Here is a 23,306-nt window from a genome sequence, read left to right on the forward strand (position 1 = left end):
GCCCATTTGCATCGTTTCCTTTCTCTAAGCACAGGCGTCATTAACCTGGTCGAGCCCTCTAAACCACACAGCTGAGACGTGTACCTACGTCAGTCTTCACCTGTGACGTTCCTCAACGTATCTCCTATCAGACAACGGTGTACTTCCATGCAACACCTCCAGATGAAACAAACCGATACCGACCCTCTATGGGCAACGGACAACAAAACTTAACCGAGCACTTCCGTCGTGAGCTTTCGCGTCATCTAGCATCCGGTAATAGCAGGCATCAACTACCGATTTCAATCTTCGCGCAGATTCGCGCAGATAGAGGCACTACCATTCGGCCTGTCAAGGTCGCGCAACCAGGAGTGACAGACCGCATCTCAACCGGCCGGTCAACCTTGGGACAATCAAGGCGTTCGGGGCGAAATGACGTAGCACAATGGTTCGACCAATCGGGCTTCGATTCGGTTGACGTAAGAAGCCGCGCTTGAAGTCTCGCCGGCGAACGGCAAATGCTCAAATCGAGACAAATCCTCGAGCACGTATCGACATACGATTTGTGGTGAACAACACGCTCGGGAATATACGGCGAACACTGTTGTGTGTGTGTGTGTGTGGAAACAAGTGTAAGGACGCTGTCGAGATGCCTCTACCGTCTCCAAGACTGCTTCGCAAGCAAGTTGTAAGTCGTTTTCGAATCAACGTGCCCTCTTGAACACCGTACACCTGCCGCGCATGCTTCGAAATCGCCCGTTCACTTTCGTTTACTCCGTCCCCTCTTTTACCATTCCAAACGTGAACTCAATGGTGTTGTTTTTGAATTAATTATGAAGCGGTCACGTGGTCTTACAAGCCCGTCATTCTAGCGCCATGATTGGCTGGTACGCCGATCACGTGGGAACATTCGCTGTTTGTTTAAGCTTACGAGTTCGCATGACGTCAGTTTTTCTGCGTGTGTGTTTGACTGACAAATATTGACAGACCGGTTGCGGGTCTGTTTGCTGTGTGTTTCGTTTTTTTTCGATGTGGAGGCTAATTTATGATTCGAGTTTCGGAGGGACGTTGGGTTGGGTTGATATCTGCATTGACTACACTATAAGGATAGCGTGTACTCTACGTATTTTTCTGCCGATGGCATGTTAGAAAACATGTTCTCCATGTTTATGTGCAACGGTGACACTTGAACGAAGGTTGAATGTTGCATGCCTCCGAATCAACTTTTAGCTTCTGTGTTTTTGTTTGTTTGTTTTTTGGAAACCGTCCAGTGACGCCTGCAGCAATCGATATAATGATGCGGCTGTTTGCGCAATTGTTTACTTTCCTCTTAGAACCTGTCCATGTGCATCCTAAAATTCAGGCAACCCCGTTGGCGCCCAAGGCGTACATCAAATGAGCAAATGACTTGGAATACACGCATGCTGACGTCAAGTGTTTTCCTTCGACCGGTTTGTTCGGTTATCATCCGCCAACATAATGCAATTCATAATTAAACATTCTGGCAACATTTAGTCTATTAAGCATCGATTCCGCGCCGCATTCGAGCATCATTACGTCATTCCACCCTCCCTCTCAACTCTATAACTCATTGTCCGAACGTCGAGTTCACCAGGAAAAGTTTCGATTCTATAAGCGCGAATGTCGCAGAAACACCGCGAATTACCTATATCCTGGCGAAAGCTTCACACTTTCAGCATTCTGACCCAGATGAGCGCCATGTTTGTAACCGCATACGACATGCCTCGCGAAATATTCCCAAAGCTGTAGAACATAGAAACAAAACGCGAGCAAGCAGATATAGGCGAGGCGTTGCTAATATTTCCCGGAGCCTGGGCAGATATACGCACAGCGAACTGACACAGACTACTCAGACGTGTGTGTCCGTTTGTGTGTCTCTCGCCCGGCTGAAGGGAAACTTACTATTCCCTGAACGTTAGGCCTAGCGAATTCGCGATTTAACAGGACCGCGAAATTAACCACTTTTATGGAATAGTATAGGCGAATTAATTAGTTCCTTATTATTGGGTGAGAATATAGTAGATTAGACATGTATAAGAAAAAACTTGGTACGGGTTATTCGACACGCTAACTATACAACAGCTCCTATATACACTTCGGCAAAACATAAAAAAATACTTCGCACAGAAGCATATACTGTATAGTGACGTGCAACCAAGGCTACTCGTACGAAGCACATTCCAATCACTCAACGACATCCAAATGCATTGTGTCGTTAGGAAAGTGATTTATATATATATATATATATATATATATATATATATATATATATATTCGTTGGTACCGCGGAGGAGGCGCGCCAGCAGAATTAAAGGAAAAAACGACGTTGGATGCGGTTTTTCTCTCTCTCTCTCTCCCTCTCTCCTGTATGTTTAATCGGCCAAGGTTCCTGAAGTACGGCTGCATGCGGCCATCAGCAGAGTAGGATGATCTGTTCAAGGCGAATGAATGTGGGGAGCAATTCCAATGGAACAATTAATGAATGTGTCTCCGAAGACACGCACGTGTGCTTTTCCGTTGCAACTCTTCGTGTTTTCGAACGTCGTACAAATGTGCCTGCTCGAGGAAGTTTCGTTTTACGATCCGTTAACTCCGTTTCCTTTCCTCCGTCGGGGCTCTATCTCATATGGTACGCAGTGTTAGTAAGACCCACTTCTGTTTGTAAACAAGTGGGCGCATCTGCGCATGCGCATAGAGTAGACGCCGCTGGTGGGCAAACAGTGGTAGGAAACCGCATGATGTGTACGGCGTACTTAGCCTTTCTGTACCGCGTAACACATCCAGTAGCTACACCACTTTGCGGCATGACTTTAGTAACGACCGAAAACACCCAGTGACTCGATGATCGCACGATTTTTGCCCGCCGAACAGGACAGTAGCGCCACCGCATCGCTATGACATCACGCAGTGAAGTGAGTCTAAAAGATAGCGTCGCGGTCATTGCGCATGTGCAGTGGTTATGAACTCAATGACGTCACGCGATCGTATGAAGCGTGCGTACGCCATAAGGTCCGGCGTGAGCACCTTCTATAGGATTTCGGCTAGTATCGGCTTGAAGAATATCAAATTATTGCATAAATAAATTCATATGCCCCCTACCATTAGCGTCTCGTTAGTTCTTATTAAATTTCGGGTGTGTAAATCGTGCGACGTAGTTGCATGCAATCGACCCCTTCGATGCGTCGAGAACGTTCGCGGAAGGAGCTCTCGGCCGAGAGCCGGACGTTCAATGCGTAGCGTCTTAATGCTGGTTCACATTGCTGCGTTTACGCTCCCGTGCAGCGGTTTGCGTTTACGCGCGTTTCCTCACAGAACGAGCTTACGCTTTCGCACGCGTCACTCCATTCACATATTTGCGTTGTGTCCATTGCGTTCCCCCAATGAACTCTCTCTATCCCTTCTCCGCTCGAAAAAGCTCACCCCTAGCGTCAGAGCGCATGCGCGCATTTACCTGATTTGATTGCGCAGATGGCTTGCGTTGCTTGCGTCCACAAAGTTGAAGTTGGCTCAACTGCTTGCGGTGCGTCGGCGAAGTTGCATTACGGAGAGCGTCTCTCCGCTTCCATGGCAACGGTCTACCGTAAGCGCACGTACAATCTTAAAAATGAACTTCACCGCATAGCACGCAACTAGCCAACCATCACCTCGAATGATATCGTTATCTGCCCTGATTTGTTCGAAACGGGAGGCGTACGCCTTTTCTGTGACACTTATGCTGTTCATAATTGTGCAAAAATGCATTTACGATAACGGTGTCCACGTTCATGAAGAAGACCGAGAGACACGGATCTATACCAGCTAGCCTGCACCCTTTCCCTTGTTTCTTTGGTGTCCACGTTGTTTGAGATATTCACGCAAATTTCCACGGCGCGCATATTTTACAAAATCTATCCGCGTTGCTTGCGACCGACCCGTCTGCGCTGGGGTACTTTCCCGAATGAATGGGAGAGGGCAGTACATGTTGGAGAAACATCCCTTCATCACTCTATGATCTGTATGACTTGTTGCCACTAGATGCTAAGGTACTAAATGACGGCAAGTCAGATGGCCTGCTGGATGCCTCCTCTCCCTCATTCAGACGAGAAAAGGCGCGGTGTCGTACATTCCAGCCAATCACCGCAAAGGATTTCGAAAGCAGAACGTATGTGGCTACCAGTGGCTCCCTATGGCGCCCATTGGGGCTTGTCTCGATGTCTACGGCCGTTGAAAGTCCGGCTGCGATCTGCGAGTAATCGTCTGCGAGTAATCTTGAAGACCACGCACAGCCCGCTTGCACGAACGTTGAGACTATTTCTCAGTGCTGCTCTCCGTAGCTCCAGTAGTGCTCTTTGCACACGCTTCTATTTATTTTACCACTGGCAAAGCTACGGAGTACAGCACTGAGGAATAGCGTCAACGTTCGTGCAAGCGGGCCGATGTCGATTAGAGTTCAAGCCTTGTTGAGCGTAGATGCGTTGTTGCAGATAGCGTTTCTTTCTGGTACAAAAAGGTTTTTCGTAGAATGGAAACTAGTGTCCAAGAAAAGCATAACGTCCAGCTCTCCATCCTGTGGTATTCCCCCTTATACTTGCATGGCTTCGCACCTTTGTGGCGACCTTCCTTTCGCATTTCTGTCCCGCGGCACGCAAGAGCACAACGAGTAATGATATGTGTTCTTGGGCAATTCGAAAGAGTAATGAAATGATTGGACGCTTTTTCAAGGACGGCATTACAGGAAAGATCCGACATATGTTTCGTGTTCGTGTTGTGTTTGACTGTCACGGTAATGGCAAAGCACATATTTACAGCTGGGACTGCGGTTGTTATCCTGCATAAAATAATGTGCGAAAGGAAAAGATGTCGTAAAAAGCTTATTTAATGGGAAGCGTCTGTCTTATTTTGTAATACAAATACTTCCTTCATCGACTCTCAACCATATGTTGTCTGGTGTGTGTAAGAACTGGTTTTAGCATAGTATTTCCTTTCAGTGATTTATCCAGAACCCCCCTACACCCCCACTAACACCCCCCCCCCCAAATCTGCAGGAGACCCCTTAAAATTTTGTGAAATTGCGCAATATTTCGTCAGAAGCATGTAAAGACACCCCCTTACGGAGCCCCCCTCCCTCCCCCCCGAAGGACGAAATTCTAGGTAAACCAACGTTTCCTTTCCTTTTTGTACTCCATACTCCACCTTTCTAGGCTTCGAATGAAGTAAGCATCACTGCAAGTGTAGCTTAGGATACGCGCTGAACAATGACGGCACCACGTACATAGACGGCACCTTCCAGTAAACTGAGCATGCCTGCACATAGCGTATGCATGCTCATATTTAACGTTTTCCCTCTGGATTAATTGCTGTACTTCATTTTAACAGAGACAATCATCTACAAGAACCCAATCCACTTTCGCTTTCGGAAGAAATCGTGTTAATCACTCAAGGGTGCCGAATGAAAGTTCAACCACCAGCCGTTAAACTATTGCTCATGACATGGAGGTTTGGTGTCGACACTGCGCATTGCGCCAAACACTGCTTCGGTTGTCGGCATGTACAATGACGATCCCTCTTGTTCTTCTTCTTTTTTTTTTGTTTCTTTTGGGGGGAGCTTCGAGGTGTTGGATAGCCTGCACTAAAACGTTTTTAACGGAGAGCTTCGGAATAGGGCACGCAAGCGCTTTAGGTCCCCAAAGAAGTAAAGAGTTGTCACGACTCCTCTTGCTGCTTTACTGAGCTTTACGTGTGTACAGCACGAGCAAGAAAGAAACTAGTCACGTCACTAACCTGTCGAGGGTCGAGCTCGCGAAATTGGAACTTTCATTCGGTAAATTCGAAAAAGTTCGTCGAGGTTTGACTGCATTTCGCAATGCGAATCCATCTCGTCCTCGAATTCGGAAGCACATGGTTAAGGACTCGAAAAGCTGGCTTCTATTGGTGTTATGTCTGTAAGTCAATTTATTATGTCAACGTGTGTTTGTTTCAGCATGTTCTAGCCGGGTGAAAAACGTGGAAAATACATTTTATGGCACCACCTAGCGAGATCTCGTGGTGCGACGCGATGACGACGTTGCACAAACGAAGGTCTTCCAAATTTTTCTCAGCGTGCTTTGCACTCTTAATATTCAATTTCAAACCGAATTTTCTCGATTATAAAGGCTATATCAATAACTCTGTTTCTAACGTTTCATCGGAAAGGCCAAGAGCACCTTTGTGAATCAATCAAGAAATTTGAAAGTTTGTCCCACGTGAATGAGTGGGTTCGACAGCAAACCTCAGATTCCGCGAAAAGTTAGTGACACCACTAGAAATAGTAGTGAGTTTCAGTATATCGTACGCTATATCGCTTTCGCGTACGTGAGGGATAGCGGTGGTGGTTCCGCGCACGCGCAAGACACAACCAGAACCACCACGCTATCACTTACGTACGCAACAGCGACAGAGTACGGTGATAGCGAACGTTATACTAAAACTCACTATCGTGCTCTCACTGTGCACGTGCTATACGTAAAGCCTTGCTCGGCACATGCGGAGCGTGCACCCGCCATTTCCTCGTGCACGCAAAGCGATAGTGTACGTAGTACTCAATCTCTCTAATATTGTTTTACTGAGCGAATTTTTGCATGGTGCGATTATGCGTGCAACATATGTTGTCGCAGCTGCGTCATTGCAGTCGTTTTCTCTCTCCCTCTCTCTCCCTCTCTCTCACTCTCTTGCTTCTCTAGGTAACGCACAGACAACATTAAGGAAAGTACTTAACCAGACAGCGAAATGCGCACAGGTACACGTCGTTGGAAGAGCAAGGCATATAAATTTAACAGCAGAAACCAAACGATGGAACACGAGGAAAGCTTCATGGAGCACTGGGATCAAGGTGCTTCCAAATGTCCAGTTAAATAGTCAATATGCATGGCCTCACCCTGACAGAGTGCCAGGAGCGACCGTGGGCATTGGAGTACACCTTCCAAAAGTTATAGCCTGTCATACGTATCCTTGAAAGCAGAAGACAGCTTTGATGTCTTCTGCGTGTGTGTGGCAAACAATGACGCGATTGCGACGCCTTTTTTCCTTCTAAGCAAAAGGAGATTTGTATATGTATACGTGCAATTTGCATGGTAGCAGAGCCTTCCTTCGGAGGTTCATGGAAGTATGACGTCAAGGTACAGACATCGTAGACAAAGAACAACAAAAAAATGTCAGTGGGGTATCACAGCCGAAGCTCATGACGTAAATTCTCTCGGGTCTCTTTCTTTCCCTTCGATTCTTGGAGGAGTCCTGTTGTTGATGTTGTTGATGTGGGAGTTCCCGAATGGCGAGGCACAATAAACGTCTCTTTGCGATGGGGTTTCTCCGCTATATCCGCGAGGAAACGTATTACAACCTGTACCATTTATTATTAACATTATTATTATTTGTTTATATTATATTTACTAATTTTTACGATTAATAAACTCAGACTCTCTAAAACTTCAATTTCGCGATCTAATTAAATTGGATTGTAAAAAAAAAAAAAGAAACATGCAATATTCGAATGGTGTACGAGGTTCGCTTACCAAAACTGAAAGGAATTGTCTCTCATGCGTGCCCTTGGAAATAAATAGGTTGTCAGCAGTAATTCGAGTGTTTCATGGAAACGTACAACAGTATTATCTCTACAGTAACATAACATCCCAGCGACCTGTCCATAGAGTGTGTAACTGAATACCAAAGCACAGAAGAGGATAATTTACGCGTAACTCATTTTTGTTTTGCTATATATTTGTTAATATATACAATTCAAATTCGTGACACCCTCCCCTACTTCACACCAACCACCTCACCCCGCTCCTCGTACTGGGCATGATCTGTGGGCATGGATGCAATAACGCCCCACAGGCGCAACCGTATCCAGCGCTTATAATCTGTGGAGGAGATCTAATATATAAAGCCGCGATTGATGCGAAGGCTCTCAGTAGACGATTTTAGAAAGATGCGCGCGCCACCAAGCGCGCAACGCAAAGCATCATGGGGACTTGAGAACGAATATATAAAGCCTCGATTGACTCAAAGGCTCTCAGTAGACGGTTTTCAAAAGATGCGCGCGCCAACAAGCGTGCGGCACAAAGCATCATGGGAACTTTGAGGGACACTGCTCTGTCGTCTGTTTCGGTTATGGTTTACCCAGTCTGACACTGCTGCTGCGCACACCGGGATTGTTGTTGTTCTTCTTCTACCTCCGCTTCTGGTCGCCTCGTAATGCTCTTACGCGCGCGAAGTTCCCATGCGCCCTTGCGTGCCACAGGTAGCTCCCGAGAAACAGCCTCTGTGGTTATGCTTAGGGTGTGGTTAGGGAAAGTTTAGGAAGATGAGTACACAATCGCTTTCGCTTGTCCCATCCTACAGTTGGCAATACGACACAATCTTCTGTGTCTCGTCTCATAGAGTCAACGATACAAACAGCCTCTGTGGGTTAGTCTTCCAGTTTGATGCCAATGCAAGCGCTTGCTTCTCTAAAAAGGTCTAATGATAATTCGGGGTTTCCCATTGCAAGACAACTATGCGATCATAAGCGACGCCCTGGTGTAGTAGTTTGTTTTGCAACGGGGATTTCGATCACTTTGTTTCGAGGTACAGCCGTTGCTGGCGTCCGCCTGCGGCTACCAACTAATCCACCGCTCTGGGTGCAAGGCACTAAATGCTCACTTGCGCTGCACCTTGTACGGTAAAAGCACGACAGGCGCTCATAAGTTCACCCAATCAGCAACTAATAGTTGAAAACAAGCACCTGCTTCTGCTTTCTTCAGCTCACATTCACCCGAATTTTCTTTTTTCATAAACTTTCATTTTTATTATTATCGTTGTTTTTCGGGTTCTTCCTTGCTCTTGGCAGGCGTAGCCCATGTAAATGTATTCTAGGCGAAAGCATCTCGGATGATAAGACAGTGTATTGTTCGCTGTCCGCTCCCATTGTTCGGGCCCTTCAGAAACACGTTGAGGCGCACTCGTATACTACACTTTAGGTGTTTCAGAATTGGCGTGTCGTCCTTGTCTCTGTGAAGAGGAATCATCTCGAAGTGTTTGGAACTGATTGCAGACGCAAAACAAACTACCGCTATAGTACAGCTCATTCTGCGTACGCTGGCAATCCTTTTTGCCGCTTCCCCCATTGTTGTTATTAACATTATCTTTTAGCAACATGGACGGAGAAAGTATGTATATCGGTCTTCATTTCTGCTTCTAATCCAAGTGCCATCGCGTGGCAGCAGGAAAACCTCTGGCGACAATATCACCGCACATAACCGTTAATAACCGTCGGCGACGCTGCGCTTTCGACATCGCATCGGCTAATATTTTTCATTCCCAATGACGTCGCCGCGATAACAGACCGGTTCTCAGCTGCTCCCTGGACGTTATCTCAAGTACCAGGTCAACGTAAACAGTCAACAACCCGCCTGGCTATTAGGTTGCACGATCTGTGAGACCTGCTACGCCATGAACACCGCGAAAACACCGTCTAATGTCACAGTGCATGTCTCACTGTGGTTTCGTGCCTTTGCCATATTATTTTCTCATGCGTACGTCAAACATTAGCGGTAGATTGTGCACCACAAAAGAAATAACCTCCTAGACTCTTGAATTCCGGCGTCTCCGGTGTAACGGGCAGGAATAGGGCTACGCAATATGCATAATTCGTTTTCAGTATATTCTTCCAGCCCACTTGACTATTAAAGACCCATATACTTTGACTATTTCGCTTTCGATACCAGCAACTGATCAGGGTCCGTGTCACGTATATATTTTTATTCGGTTATTTTCACTATTATTTTTTTAATCTATTATTTATACTCATTTAGCTCAACATGCGGCCTTAACCGGCATCGCATTCATGAACCCTTAGATTTGCATGTTTTTTTTTTTTTTCAATTATTTCCATATGCTCCAGAATGCATGCACTGGAGCATGACGTCTACTATACGACAGGCGATATTAGTAATATGAACGTCCATAAACTTCCATAAATAACCATGTGTCACAGCACCGACAAGTTACCGCGCTGCGGTCACCCACTTTCCGTTCCATAGACCATAATCTCTATCCTTTTGCTGCGCACCCTTACGTGAAGTTCACTGATGACGTTAAAATATGTCTACTACAAAGGCGTGGCTTCCAGGAATGCCGTACTTTCCCGCAGTGTTATCCTGATGTTCCTTATTTGTTTGTTTGTTTACTGGGAATATTCCCCTCGCACTCGTCGGGCACCGTGATATCCCACTCGGTTTTCTTAGAAGGCGGTGAGGGATTTTTTTTTTCTTTGACAGCCAGCTCTGCAGAACGTGATGGCACAGTTGGGCGCCTGCTTTGTTGTTTGTGAGGTACCGGATTCAAGCCTCTGACGTCCTTGCAGTCTCTAATGTGTTAGCGCTCCCAATGCTCGGTGGCTTATCAAGGAGCACTGATAATTCGGTCCATTACTGCTGTCTCGAGTCAGCCGGCATGAGAAGAGTCATAAGGGAGTGGTAAACTCACATAACGTCAGACATGGTCAGCCGTAAGGTGAGCATCAAGGCTCCCCAGAAATGCTTGAGGAAGACGGTGCTTGTTGGGAGTCTCTACCGGAGGGTAAGTGAATAGCGGAATTTAACGGCACGAGTTGTGTCCATCTTTCTTAACGTTCGTGAAGCTTTCACCCAAGACGGGGCACAAACTTTTCCCAGGTATGGAAGGGACTTCCAGGGGCTGCAACCGTGGCGTGTATGGAGCCTTACCTTCCTGCACTCTAAGAAAGAAAAAATGAGTGAAAAGGGGAGTAATTGCAGCTTTTAGACCCCTAGGCGGCAATTGATCCCTATTTTAGTCCCCTAACCCCGACATTTACTCCCATGGGCTGCAAATCGTCACTGAACTTCACGAATGGTCTTCCTAATGTAACAGTCTACGTAAATATGTGCGCTTGGCCAATTTGATGGCGTAAGAATGTATAACTCAGTCAACTCAGCTATTTTGCACCCACACAGAGTAAGAAACAGTAAGCGCTTATTTCTTCGCAAATTTTGTTATATGTATGTCGGAAGATTTTATGTCACTCGATATATCACGGTTGACGGTTCGATTAAAAGTATTTTCATGCATGCAACACGAATTATGTACCTGCGAGCGTTAGAACTGAGCGTGAAATGCAGTCCCCACTCTGGGACATTCGTTTACTCCCGTGCATTTACTCCCGAAAGGGACTATTTCTTGTGGCAATGCATTTAGTCCCCAAAAGGAGTAAAATTACTCTCTTTTTTTTTTTTTTTTTTTTTTCTTAGAGTGTGTATGGCACTTATTCAAAAAGGGGCGGTCATCCTTTTTGTCGTTTTGTTCGCGAATTTGCGCAATATAGGTCCACAGCGCTTGTTTATATGTCTGAAGCCACTTGTACTTCATCGTGATTTGGAAAATTGTAAAACTCTTCGGAAGCGTATCTTTAGCTGTGAGGTCATGGAACTATTTCAAGGCACACGTACTCTATCGATGCAGGCCGTGTCACACCGGAAAGGGAGATACGCGATATCTGTGCTTGTGCCCCTATGTGTGGACGCGGTAGAGAGGGAGCTGTTGGCCGATCAGGTGCAGCCAGCTGTTCCAGAGCATTTGGTGGGCATTACAATGGAGGTGGCTGTGTAACAAATCGGGATGCTGATCACACTCTTGAGGATATTGTGAGCCATGGCCACCTCATTATTCAAGTATGTTTATTATGCTTTCGTTAGGTAATTGCAAAACCACATACCCTACCCGAATCAAATACCGAAAGCAAAGAAAAACGCTTACGAGGTGAACATTAAAATTCCAACGGGAAAAAGAAACTGTGCAGGATGACACAGTATATGATCAGTGTTTCTTATGCCAGTAGCAAATCACGCCCGACCACAATGGGGGTATTCGTTTATTCGAAGAAGAAAAAAAGACGAGAGAAAAAGAAGAGACCACAAGACATGCACACAGCTCAGTCGGCTCTGAGGAGAACTCGCTGGATTCGTTAAGAAATCCTGCCAGGTGCGTCCTTCACTTTATTCGCAAATGAGCACTCCAGTAGCCTGTGTAGTTACACCCCTTTATCGTTGGTATCTGGACGTACGAATTTTATTGAATCAGCTCGGCGATCTAACTACAACGATCCAGAGGACAGGTGGTGTGGACCACATTCCGCGGTACGAGTCCTTCTGAAGAATCCTGAATGATTATTTCCCCCGTACCTTTCCGCTTCAATGGTCAACCCAGCCGCATGTAACGGGCTGCAAGGCATGGCATGTTTCCCTTCAGACACTCATTAAATGATGTAGCGTGAGACTGTACAATGTTACATTACACGCTCCTCTGCACTGCTGCGCAGGGTCGGTGAGCATGAGACAACGAGCGTAAGCCGAGACAAAGGCATAGCAGTATGACGCCATTGCAGAAGGCCGTTCTGCATGACACACTGAAAGCCGAAAACGCACCGTGTACAGTTGCATGGGACTATGAGCAACAATTAATCGCAACTGGAATGCCAACGGTTTGAGAGTGCACTTATAGTCCTTCTGCCAACTCTCCGTTACAGCGCCCCTGAACATTTCCTTGCGGACACAGGACTGCCCTTTCGTCGGTAAGCGTGTCATCGGATCATGTCAATGCTGGTGCGGTGCATTTGGTTGTATCACACCAACTGGACGCCCCTGCACTCATTTTCGTCGCACCTTTCGCATTTGCTAGCAGTTAACATCCCACGAACGCAGAGTAGCAGTCCACGTTTTTTGTAACCAACGTCTCTGAATAACTTTCTTAAGAACCTCTCTCACACACTAACGATTGGAACTCATTGAATAGAATAAAACGAATGGCAAAGAAACTGTCCTATGAGTTGCTTTGATGAAATAAGGAAGCCAATTACCGCATGTGACATTCCTTCCTGTATACGTCGCCTCCGCTGTCATGAAGGGCGGAACGAAGCTATGTGAACCGATAATGACAACAAAGGTTCGAGCCACAATCGCCATATTATTTTAACTCATATTCCATCCGACCCAGTACGCTCTGAACAGCAGTTTGCAACCTGTGCAACGAACGATAAAGGCTTGAGCGACGCCGTAACTTTCTTTCTAAAAAGCACGTGAAAATGATAACTTGAGAATATGGCTAGATTCCCCTTGCAAACATGGAGGTGCTTCCGATATGAGCTGTATTGTAAGCTCTGTGTCCCGTGCAGGGTGCAGACCCACATATTCGGAAGTTAGGGGAGTCTTCCTACAGCCGACCTTTTGACGCGACAAATGTTCTAGGTCCTTGGCCCCGGACACATTCAAGCTCTGCAGGCGCTTGTTCATTTTCTTTTACAGGCCCCAAGCTGGTGGGTGTACCGTGACCGTGACTTTATCGATACTAACCATCTGACAGATGTGATTCGCGACGCTGTCCGGCGTTTTCTTTTTCGTTCCTTTACTCATTAACGCTTTACATACTTAATTTCATCTCTCATTGAACTGGAGTACCCGACTCTGCACGTCAGTCAGCATTCTATTTTGCACTACACCAACCCACGTGACCTTCCATTTCCACCATACCACACATCTCTACTCTTGCTTGTGGTGGTGATGGTAGTAGGGGTGTGAACACGGGGGGGGGGATATGTTTATTGAAAAAAAAAGAGGAAAGATTAGTTATTGGCCTTACAGTCGCGGGCATGCGTCACGACTGAAGCTGGAAGATGAGACGATGACGATTTCTGCACTTGGCAATGTTTCAGGTATATACGCCGAGGCTAACCACAGGTGACCGCGCCCCTACCAGGGCATCAATCTTATAACCTAGTCATTTTCTCCTTACGTTGCGATCTTATCGCAGTCACGTGGCACGTGGACAATTACAACACACTAAGCTAGACAGTGCAGAAGTGACTGTGCTCGCGTCCGAACGGTAGAAACATAGCCGTGGCACGGTGACGGTCTGGTCCTTTCTCCTGTCCGTGCGCGCAAAGGATGAAACGCGCCGTCTCTACGTGTCTTACTTCAAGTTACAGCAGGCATCAACGCTGTTGCTCCACGAAGTTCTGCGGAAGATGTTCGCCGCTGTGTGAAAATAGTCCATAGGGTTACAGGTACGCTGCATCTGATTCTATGGTTCAGCTTCCTCCATGAGGGTTTGAAGGACCTTTCACTTCATATGATGTGATGTACGTTATCACTTTTTCACTCGTTCAATAATGTAATATGGATTACACCTGAATTGCGAAAACATGATGGACGTGTCTAAAGCATTGGCTCCTCCTACAGCCACTTTAACTAGATTATTTTATCTCTTCTAATTGAGCAGGAGTGGCTCACTTCATGAGCGCCCGAATCTCCGTTGTATTTTCTCATGCCTCAAACTGCACCAAAGACTCGTTTTCTGGCACAAGTACTCGTGTTCAATTATTACCAGAATAGGAATTATTACCAAATAATGTTCATGTCACTTCAGTTTCCAATGCCTCTGCAAAAGTTTCTGGTCTTGTGTTCTGTTTATCGTGCATAACGCTGCCGACCGGGAACAGCTCGATTCGTTTATGACAGCTTTATTTCACCCTGATGCGCAAGTCTGCGTTACGGGGTCAGGTTTATATGGTTATCTTCTTTCTTTCTTTCTTTCAAAAAACGATATGAAGTACGCTTTTCTCTTTGAATGTAATGTGATGTAATGCACCAGTGTATCTGTTATGTAGGATAGACGGTTCTGCGAATTGAACTACAACTCATCATCATCATCATCATCTTTAACGGGACGAGTTTTGGATCACATGACAACATTGCACACTCTTACATGTGGTGGTCCAACGCCGTGGCGCGATTTACAGTCAAGAGAAAAGGGCGTACTTCACGCGCCCTCAGAGAAAATCTCTATAAGCAAACAGCCACGACAGTCAAACAACAGGTGTCCTCTAGTGAGTTTTGGAGGCAAAAATACTTAACCAACTCAGGTCACCCTAACGTCAGAAAAAAATAGCCTATTTGGACAAACAATTCGCTTAAGGTGACGCTGTGAGTTTCTTGATTTCTTCTCACTATCATCTTCATCAATTAATGAAGGCTGTTTAATGTCGTCCAGGATGTGTTTGTGCAATGGAGATCCGGGACAACTCAAGCACGCGTAATGATATACCATTAGCAGACCCTAATCCTGTCTTCATCAATCATATTTCACATCAGCGTGAAAGTCTGTACAATGTACAGACTTTGTACAGACGCGTACGTATGTAACCAAAACCAAAGTCTGGTAGTTGGCGCATACTACCACTCGCCCAAACGCGGCCAAGAAGACGCGGACCAAGAAACACGCACAGGCAACTGCTTCCCAAGTGAAGATACTGTTGACACAACACACTACAGATACAAGACCAAAGAAAGTTCAAAAAGAAATTAGAATCTGGGTGTCGGAACCAAGCAGCTTCTACGAGCGACAAAATGTAACATTTACGTTTCCCCTCTCCCCGTAATCTTACATCATGCCGGAAATCCAGCCACATTTTTTGTCACTGTCAACAGAACACTTTCGGGAGGACGCGCACACCCAACAGTGGGACTTGTTCCGTAATCGTCACCGCTATGACGCAAGAGATGCGATGCGCGCTAGTTCAGGTCTTCCCGATACACCTGGGCTGTATCATCGGAAAGATTCCAATTTCGCCGAAGGGTAGCGCACTTTTCAAGGTTGCCTTCCAGCAGTTTCCCCGCGCACAAGAAAAACCCGCGACGAGGCCAAGTACAACGGCCTCCTGAACGAAAGCTGTCTCACTCCCTTTCCGGTCAACGCGCGAGTTGCTATACCCCTCTGGAGCACACCGTAATGCCATGGAGAGTGACTTCCATCATTTGTAAGTGCCACTGCGCGATCGCTTCCACCAACGTAAGTTATTCCTTTTAGTTTTAGTTACAGTTTTACGATAGCGAAACAGCATGCGAAGAATAGAAAGGGAACGCCTCAGTTATGTCATCATCTGTCATCTTCGCGAACTAGTCTTCACTCCGGACGGGACTTCGTTCCCGCTAGAACCTGGACGCCGCTTTGCGTACCACTGGTTTTTTTGCCAGTCTTATCCTCCAGAGTATTAAAGAATATACCATGTAGCTTGCAGTTCTAGTAGTTGCCCAAAAATTATCGGTTTTGTCAGGCAGAGTTGTGACATTTTTATGTCTCCGACAGCCCGCCACACCTTTGCCTGAGATTGTTGACCATTGACGAGATACCATGTGGCATACGTACGCATGAATAATAGGTGCCGAAAAATGTGTGCGTATTGGGAAGTACGGTTGGCGAACGCTACAACAAACCTACAGTACATTTAGGGTGCACGTCACGAACGGTATACTAATACAGTTGTCTCGCCATGGCTCTACTAACCGTTGGAGCAGTTATCGTTTATCAGTCCTGTGTGCATGTGTGTTCGGGGGATGTGAATAGAAACCGTGTTGTAGAACGCTCAGATGTTGCTCTGCAATGACTAGAACAACCGCGCAGGGGTGTTGTCCCAGGGGTACAGGGATGTTGTTGTTGGCTGACCACTCTAAACCCATAATAAGGACGGAGGAAGGAGGATGCAGCCGAGCTGCATCCTCCCGCTCCGGCTTCGCATGCCTATACTCCCGGAGGAGAAGGTACCTAAGTGTCCGACGTCTTTGTCCTTAACATTTCGCAAGGTAACAACCTTAGCACCGCATCAGTGCATCCTTCGAACTTACAAAATAGAAAAGGGTTAAAAATTGGGCTGTTCCGTTGCGAAAGAGAAACTCAACTGCATAGTATAGTATAATTAGAGCGCCGGCATCGGTGGCTTAGACGGTAGCGTGTCCGCCTGCTGATCCCAAGATCCCGGGTTCGAACCCGACCGAGGACGGTAGCAAGTTAGTGGAAAGACTGTACAAGGAACGCTAAATGTGGTGTGGCGTGATTTCGGCGCACGATAAACAACGTTCAGGTGGGCAAATAATCCACAGACCCGGCCACTCATGATTACAGTTGTCTAGCGATGGAAAGCCCCGAGTTATTATTAATAGTAGTATAATTAGATAGAGCCATGCACGCTGTCATTGGGTTTCGATGTTGCTCAAAATGCGGAACCCTCACCCACACTAACATAAAAGAGAGAGAAGAGAACATGTGCGGGGAAGCAAAACCGTCAGACCAGAAAACGTATTGCGTTTCTTCGTCCGTTTCTTTTTCTCCTATACAAGAAAAAGCGATTTTCTAGCGAAAACAATAGAATTTGCTTCAGGCTCCCGTTGCATTTCACGACGTTGATTAGAGACGCGATGCGAGCCGTGCGGTGTCCGCCATGAAAAATGTTCCAAGGTCCTTTCTTACACCGTATATTTATTTATTTCGAATACCATATTGCCGACAGCTGACCTTGTTCTTGCGACAGACGCACTGGACGCGGTCATAAATGCAAACTCGCGGAGTCCGGAAATGGAGCATAGTTCTCGTGCCTTCGTGCCGCAATATTTCTACTTACTGCGGCAACCTTACATAATTTCAGTAGACAAAAGTTCCATTCCAAAATGACGAAGGACCGTGTTTCGTGCATCTTACACACCACGCTGTCAAAACACAACTAACGCACAAAATGCCACCCACACGCTAAAAGCGAGACTTAACCACGTAGCATCATGAGGGCCAACCATTGCACAGAACGATACCGTATCACTCCTGATTTGCTGGAAATAGGGGGCGTACGCCATTTTGTGATGATTTATGTAGCTGCGTAAGTGTCACAAGAAGGCGTACGCCTCGCGCTTCCCACAAATCAGGGGTGATAACGGTATCGCTAAGCGCTATGTGGTGAAGCTCGCGTGACTGGGCGGTTAGCGTGCTGGTCATGTCAAGTCGAGACTGGGAGGTAGCCGAAGTTCGAATACCGGTGGGATTTTCCTCAGGCGCTGTCGGACATATGTCGGCACAGTTCCCTTAGAAGTCGACCCAGGACACGCATTCCCCCAGAGGGTTAGTCGTGATGCTGTCCAGCTCTGTGAGGCCGACACCGGCGAGTTCTTTTACCACCACCGCCGCCGCCGCTTTCGTGTGTACCGCTAACGGAGACTGATTGTACGCAACTGAATACGACTTTTGAAAATCGTTTAGTAGCCACTTTCCCTGTCACGAAAAGGGAGACTTTATTGCGACTCGTTTATTGTCAAGCTGTTGTATGAATTTTTGTGGGAAAGCCCGAGTCAGCGCGCCGTCATCCGAAGGGCATTGGCCTTTCGCAACCTGTTGTTCGATGCTCACTGACGTAAGTGCAGACCATGAGATTTTGTTTCCACTTTTGTGTTTCGCTCATTGAAACGTCGCGAGGCACTGCACGCTATCGCTCGATTGCTGTCTGTATAGTTGTACTCCCCCGTGAACTGGAAAGATTACAATCTTATATGAACATGAGCGGCACCCAGGAACGTCTTTGTCGTCGCTTGTAACGACTATCCCATGTCAATCGCGATTTTCTGTGGACGTCACTATAACAAAAGCTGTCAAAGTCTGAAATTTTCCCCATAGCCTACCAGGAACGCTAGCTAGCGCAATACATTGTTCACCAAGGTCACGTTATTCATTCCTCAGGATCGTACGCTACGTAATCGACCGCAGACTGATTGAACGTCGACAGCTCATCCAGCGTCATAACCTTGTTACACAATCGGTGCGTTTCTTTTTCTTTTAACAGAGGAAATTTTTATCGCCACTTCCGATCACTCATTACGAGGAATTTATCTGAAGGCCATCGCGGAGCGACACATATTTCCTCGTTCTATCACGGAAGGAACGAGTTCCGCTTGTCATGTCGTGCTTCCTATTTGGTTATGCAACGGAGTTGATCCTGGATTCTGCGCTTGCAGCAATGCTTGCAGCGTGACCCTTAGTCTCTATAACGAACTTGCGGAACATTCGGATGTTCCTCAACTGTGGCGGCTGCAGCCGATGACCAGATGGCTATTTCTTCGCTTACGAAAAGGGGGGGGGGGGCAGTTCACTTTCCAAGGCAGTTTGTTGGGTTGTTGTTCACACGTCAAGTTCATACGAGATCATACATAGAAGACGGCCTTTGAAGGATAAATTAATAAGATCTCTTGCTATATATGACAGTATATAATGCATAATGTACACGCTATCAGAGACTGTAACATTACAGTACAACAACAATTAAATAATGAGCTTATGAGGCGTTTACAACAAGAGTCCAGTGAATGTCAAGCACGGACTTGTAGAGGCAGCGGGCCCCTCAGCGCCAAATCAAAGCCCTTATGACGTTGGGACTGGGCATAGCAGGCTGCTGAAGAATCTGTATCTCATTATGCATGCCACGTAAAAGGATTTTCTCTCTCTCTCTCACTACTGTGACTCGCCACTGTGACGTGGCGTACAATGACTACGCTAAGTTACGTAACCTTCAACAACAAAGTATCACGGCATTTAGCAATACGCTACGCTATGCTGTCTGCGCAGCTCCCCAGTTTTCCTCTTTCCCCTATTGCCCGTGGAGCATCCTCATTGGTCCCTCAACTAAATAAGGGGGCAATGTTTCAACGTGAAGGGCACGTGGTTTCAACTTCGGACCCATGCAGGTCTACGAATACCCCCTGATCGCTTCCTTGTGAGTGGACAGACATTTTGTCACGTGGTTTCTCGCCTCTTTTGCACTCTCCCCTGCGCAGGGATAAACAAATTGTAGTAGCGTATAAATTATATTTATACGTTTATTATATATGTAATACGTATATAATAACGTTATAACGTATAATACAACGTTATAACATATAATATATATATTATGCGTTTATTTATATATGTTATGTTTATATATATTAGATGGGTACAATATAGCGCATAATAACGTTATAACGTATAATATATTTATTATACGTTAATTTATATATGTTCTGTCGATATCGTGAGCGCTATGCCAGCAAAGTTCGTTGACCGGATACGTTGAAGGAGGCTACGAAACGAATAAGAAACATACTGGACAATTTTACATGTGTGGTCGATTACATTATGCGCGCACTGAAATACTATAGTTATTCTTCTATGTGACGCAATTTACGACATGTGCTCTCTTCACTCTAAAAACAGAACTTCACCGCATAGCACGCTCTGCACCAAACATTGTCACGGGTTCAGCTCTAGCAACGACAAGATGGCAGGTCGCGGTGTCACGGCCAGTGTCAGGCTACATAACTCTTTTTGCCGTAAAACTGGTGCTGATGCTCAGGTCTATGCAAACAACCGCCTTACACATATGTTCTACATAGCACCGTGCTGTACCTGTGACCCTGCGACACTTCGACAGTACGGGAAATCACATGACGTTCTCCGCGAGGTCTCAAGACCAGTAACAGGTTCGCGCGTTTATCAGTCTTACGTCACCGTTGTGGTTGCCGTTGCTTGCCAATTGGTAACCGTACACTCTAAAAATAGAAGTGGGACGAGGGGTGGACACGGTGATATTGACTTGCCGTTGTTGGCTTTACACGCGGGTGGGCAACATCACGACTGTAGCCAGAAAGGGATGAAGGGATGGAAAGTGGAGGGGGTGATGGGTTGGAGGTAAGCCAAATAAAGGACGCAATGATAAGCAGAGAGATTGTACCTAACCCTTCCCATGTTCTTTGGTACAGTCTAAAAGCAGAACTTCACCGCTTAACCCACCCATGAGCAACCATAATGACCATGCTGAGCACTCCTAACGACGTCCTTCTGTCTTTGTTGAAAGTAGGAGGCGCTCTCTACGCTTTTATGCTAAACACTCTGCGTGCACGCAAAGTATTAAGAGATGGCGTACGCCCCCCGTCCCCAGCAAACCGCGAGGCAAAGCGATGTAATTCGGAATGCTCGGCGACCTTGACTGTTACTCCCTGACGTTCTGTTTCTAGAGCGCACCAACAAAGAAAATGGGAAGGTTAACAATATCTCACTTCACGATCTAACATAGCGCGCCCTCTGCAGGCAACCCTCGACATATTTACATAATCACCTCACTTCTCTTTATTTTCCGCTCAACTTTGACCTCCGCCTGTGTGCTAACCTTCAGACGGAGCGGCGGATTCAGAGGAAACAAATCTATCTGCACCAATCTGTTTACACGTCCGGTTTACGTTCGCGCGGCACACAGACAATGACGCTGGTGTGGTAGCGAATGCTAAACCAAACGAAAAGAAAACCGAGGCATGTCCAGTTTGACGTCAGTATTAGCGTAATGCTTACCGACAAGGTGGAGGGAGGGGGAGCGCGCTCTGGGGCCGCTTTCTCTGCCAACCCGCCAGAAGCAGATTCAAATGGCTGTGTTGGTGTTACGTCGTGCGTGTGGTTCCCGCGGATTATGATTCGATGAACTGAACACTGCTCACGGATAGCCTTCGATCGATTACGGCAGGGCAGTGGGAGCAAAGAAGCATCAGGATTACACAGCATGCCTGCCCCTTGGGGCTTTCTACGGTAAGCGGGACAGCTCTGCTGCACATGCAACTGATTTCATTGTAGTGCACATTTTATCGACCGATATTACACTGATAAATGGTTATTTTTGGCGCTTGATGATGGGGATTTGGTATCAGTGACGTCACAAAGGCACCGACGGCTATCGGTGCTCGTTTCGTGACTGAAGCATAGATCATGAGCGAGCTTTAGTCAGGGATGGGCATAAATACATTTTTTGAGTATTTAAATATAAATACAAAATACTTTGTTGACAGGGGTATTTAAATACTCTTCATAAATAGTTTTCAATATGAGTATTTAAATACAAAATATAAATACTGTATTTAAATACCGTAACTACTACCATAAATACTGTGAGGAAGATGTCATCTGGAATCATAGAAATAATTATGATCATAAGGACAAATCAGCGAGAAAGAATAACATTTATTTGTTAGATTATCATGGCGATTCTAATATTAGAAATTTCTCGAAGACTGCTTCTTTTAGGCATCTTCTGTTCGGCCGTACAATCAGATTCGCAAAGGAGAACAGCATCTCCACAGGTGCCGATGAACAAATGCTTGTATTAAATTTGACGAAGATGCTTCGTAGAACAATGCAATCGGGTAGTCACGACCGTTGTCCGCAACAACAGTGAAAAACTCGCCATCTAAAATGGTTTGTCGCATGCGCATGCTAGCGAAAGCCCGGCATAATTGCGCCCCAGACTCGCCCTTCTTCCCGAAAGGTCAAATGCAGGGCAACTTTAAGATATGAGTCAGTATATTCTGTATTTAAGAGTATTTATAAAGCATTTACAAGAATAAATACCCGAAAATTGGTATTTAAATATAATTATAAATACATTTTTCAAGTCTGTATTTAAATACAAAATATAAATACATGTATTTATATTTTAAATAGTATTTTAATTACAATGTATTTAAATACTGCCCATCCCTGGCTTTAGTACATCGGAAGAATTCTGCGAAAACGATGCGATAAAGGAAGTTATCAAATCCGAGCTTAGCAATGCGATGTCACGTGCTTCCAAGAAACACTGCGATTGGCTTATCGTGTTTTCGGAATCATTAGCATGAGGAACTTCCTATCTACTAAAACTTGCTCATTGTTTAGGCGTCACTTAGGTAGGAACCCGAAAGGGGGGAATATATAACCCATGATGTCGTCATTCAATTTTTGTTATTGTCTCTTTCTCAGGCATTGTGTTTGAGCCCCCGCATGTGTTTCTTTGTTTGATTTATTCTTACTCTATGTGATTAATTTGCGATAATTTGTCTATCTCTTGCCTCCGGTTCATTTCGCATGCACCACTTTGTCAGCGCCATTTCGCTTTTGTCGATGCTGACTGGTGTGGTTAACCCTTTTTGGGTTACGAAAACTGCAACTGCATCATACGAAAACTGCAACTTACTTTCACACGCAGTCCCTTGGTATCGTATTGGAAAGTCTCTCTGCTTGTCGTACTTTTTAGGGTTAGGGCTTGTGTGCTTCTCTAGGGTTAACAGCTTTTGGTCAAGCTGTCTGCATGTGGTCGCGACATGTGGTGTGCAACAGTAGGCTACAGTAATATTGGCCTCAAGTGGCGCCCTTCAATGTTCAAACGTACGCGACGAATCAATGAGGTTTCTGTTTCCGATATAAGCCGTTACGGATTCCATGCTGCCCATCTGTTATATGAGCCACATATGGTATTGTTTTACTGTACACTTATGAATCTTTTCGGCGTTTATGGCGTCCAAAAGTCCCGGATCAATGTGACTGGCACAGATGACCGCGTGATACTCCAAAGTGATCCACAGCCAGCAAAGTAAAAAAAGAAAAGACGTTTCATGAACCTGCGACACTGGTACCTCTCTATCATTGGTACC

The 23,306-nt window shown here is 45.9% G+C and overlaps 1 protein-coding gene across 7 annotated transcripts in view; it reads left to right on the forward strand.

Moving 5' to 3' along the window:
* The first annotated feature begins 498 nt into the window (after nt 1–498).
* Nucleotides 499–23,306, forward strand: part of LOC135400364 (GRAM domain-containing protein 4-like) — a 37,549-nt gene continuing 14,741 nt past the window's right edge. For 2 of the 7 annotated variants that reach the window (XM_064632203.1, XM_064632205.1), the window contains exon 1: nt 18,209–18,235. In XM_064632203.1, coding sequence (XP_064488273.1) covers nt 18,224–18,235 — 12 coding nt within the window. In that variant the 5' untranslated portion in view covers nt 18,209–18,223. Of the gene's footprint in view, nt 668–10,449; nt 10,573–13,901; nt 14,069–15,648; nt 15,853–18,208; nt 18,236–21,263; nt 21,430–23,306 lie in introns of those variants that run through there. The other 5 variants (XM_064632207.1, XM_064632204.1, XM_064632209.1 and 2 more) reach the window with 5 other exon arrangements.

This window comes from Ornithodoros turicata, chromosome 7 (genome assembly GCF_037126465.1).
Source record: "Ornithodoros turicata isolate Travis chromosome 7, ASM3712646v1, whole genome shotgun sequence".
In the NCBI taxonomy this organism is placed as follows: domain Eukaryota; kingdom Metazoa; phylum Arthropoda; class Arachnida; order Ixodida; family Argasidae; genus Ornithodoros; species Ornithodoros turicata.